We start from the raw sequence: 2,098 nt of genomic DNA on the forward strand, positions 1-2,098 counted from the left end.
TCTGAATGAAGTTGCAGTAATTATAGCAGAGAGATGACTCTTCAGTAATCTGCAATGCAATCTGTTGATAATTATTTCATAGTTCATCTCAATATTTGTGTTGAGTTTTTTATAAATTTTGTGATCTGGAATCAGATGTGAAGAATGAAGTGATTATTTATCATGATTGAAAGAGAGTATCCTGTGTTGAATTGTAAATAATATAGACTTTGTGATTCACAGTGATTTCTTGAAGAGTTTATGAATCTTCAATAGAAGTAAAAGAAGTAAAAGAAGTGAATTCAGAAGACATGATAATAATTTAAGAAAGATGATAATTTATTTTCAATAACTGATCACTGATGTGTGTAAGAAGAATTAATATAAGAGAAAATAATCTTGTTTCTTAGCTTAGTTATAATTTTAGTACTAACTCAGATTAAATATCATCAATGTATAAAAGTAAATAAACAATCTTGATTGATCTCTGTCATATTTCTTGAAATATATTAATATTATGAAAGAGAGTGTTACTAAATTATATTATCAGATGATATCATTAAAAATATATTAATATTGTGAATATCAATGTTGAAAAAATGTTGATACTTATACATTATAGTGATTTGTGAATCATGATAGTTAAATATATATATATATATATATATTGTTCCTGACTTGATTACAACTTGTACAATAATTTTTAAAAACTTAAAATTAATTTCAATTATTAATAATTATGAACTTACAACTAACTAATATAAAAAGAAAAAAACTTTTTCTACTTATCATCTTTCTTCTCTTTCTCATTCTTCTTATCATTCTTTATAATTCATTTCTCATTCTTCTTCTTCTTCTTCTTCTTCTCATCTGAGATGATAATCATTTCAAAATCTTTCTCTGCTGTCTTCTCAGAGAAGAGTTTCTGCTGCTTCTCTTCAGCCAGGTCAACCTGTGTCTCAAAATCCTGCATTTTCTGGTCTGCTGTCTCAGGTTCCATCTCAGTGATAAGCAGATTGACATGCTCAGAGAGCAGAGCTGCCTTCTCAATATTCTGAATCATGAAGCACATTCAAGACCTGAACAAGGTCTCAATCCTCTTCTTCTCTGTCAGCTTCTGCTAATCAATTAGAGAACAGAAGTATTATCAAAAATCATTATCTCTCAATAAATAAAAAACTTATCAGTTTTAACTTCTTTATCTCTCACTTTAACACTCTCTTAATCTTCTTCTACTGCTGCTTATTTATAGTAACACTCTTCTTCTCTCTCTCTCTCTTCATCTTGATCTCAAATCATTCTTGAGACTTCTGCATGAGGCTCTTCACTGTCTTCTTCTTCAATCTCTCACAGATAGTGCTATCTGCATTATTTCTATACTTAGTTCAGTCTAAATCTATCAGAAGTGTTACTTAAAATTGTTATTATTCTACTCTCTTACAGAGTCTCTTCAAGGCATTATAACATGTCTTACAATCTATCTTCTCTTGCTTGAACATCTTCTTCTTCTCTCTCTTCAATCTGTGACAGTGCTCACGCGCCTTGATGATTCACAGAACTGCAGAATATTTGAAGAGAAATGACATGATTAATTTCAGTGAGTGTTGAAGAGAGGTGAAGGCAGAAGAGGTAATTAGAAATAATATGATGATAATGATGATAGTGATGATAATGATGATGATGATGATGATGGTAATGATAATGATGATAGTAATGATGATAATAATGATGATAATGATGATGATGATGATAATAATGATGATAATGAAAGAGAAAGTGTATTGAAATATATTACTGACTTATCAAATATAAAGAGACTTAAAGAAAATATTAACAGCTTTCAGCAATGTACAGAAACAGCTACAGTGTTACATAGCAATATCATCTTCATTCAATACATGCACTGTTGATATTCTTTGTATGCAGTTATCATATAATCTGTATCAGAGATATATGTAGAAAACAGATCTTTGTTACTAGAGTAAATGATTGCAGCAATTCTCTGTTTTCATATTATAAAGATAAGTTATTCTCATTTCTTTCTTCTCTCTTTTCTCTTGTTCAATCAACCACTAATTTCAAGCTGATATGAAAACTATTAAAACACTCTCAGAAACCC

At 29.2% G+C, this 2,098-nt stretch overlaps 1 protein-coding gene across 1 annotated transcript; it reads right to left on the bottom strand.

Moving 5' to 3' along the window:
- Window positions 1–811: 811 nt before the first annotated feature.
- Window positions 812–1,042, bottom strand: BDCG_16340 (uncharacterized protein; the record flags this gene model as incomplete). The annotated part of the gene is made up of 1 exon (XM_045425589.1): window positions 812–1,042. One exon carries the CDS (start codon window positions 1,040–1,042, stop codon window positions 812–814), a length of 231 nt encoding a protein of 76 aa, XP_045279555.1.
- Window positions 1,043–2,098: the final 1,056 nt, after the last annotated feature.

Source organism: Blastomyces dermatitidis, assembly GCF_000003525.1.
Source record: "Blastomyces dermatitidis ER-3 genomic scaffold supercont1.1, whole genome shotgun sequence".
NCBI lineage: Eukaryota > Fungi > Ascomycota > Eurotiomycetes > Onygenales > Ajellomycetaceae > Blastomyces > Blastomyces dermatitidis.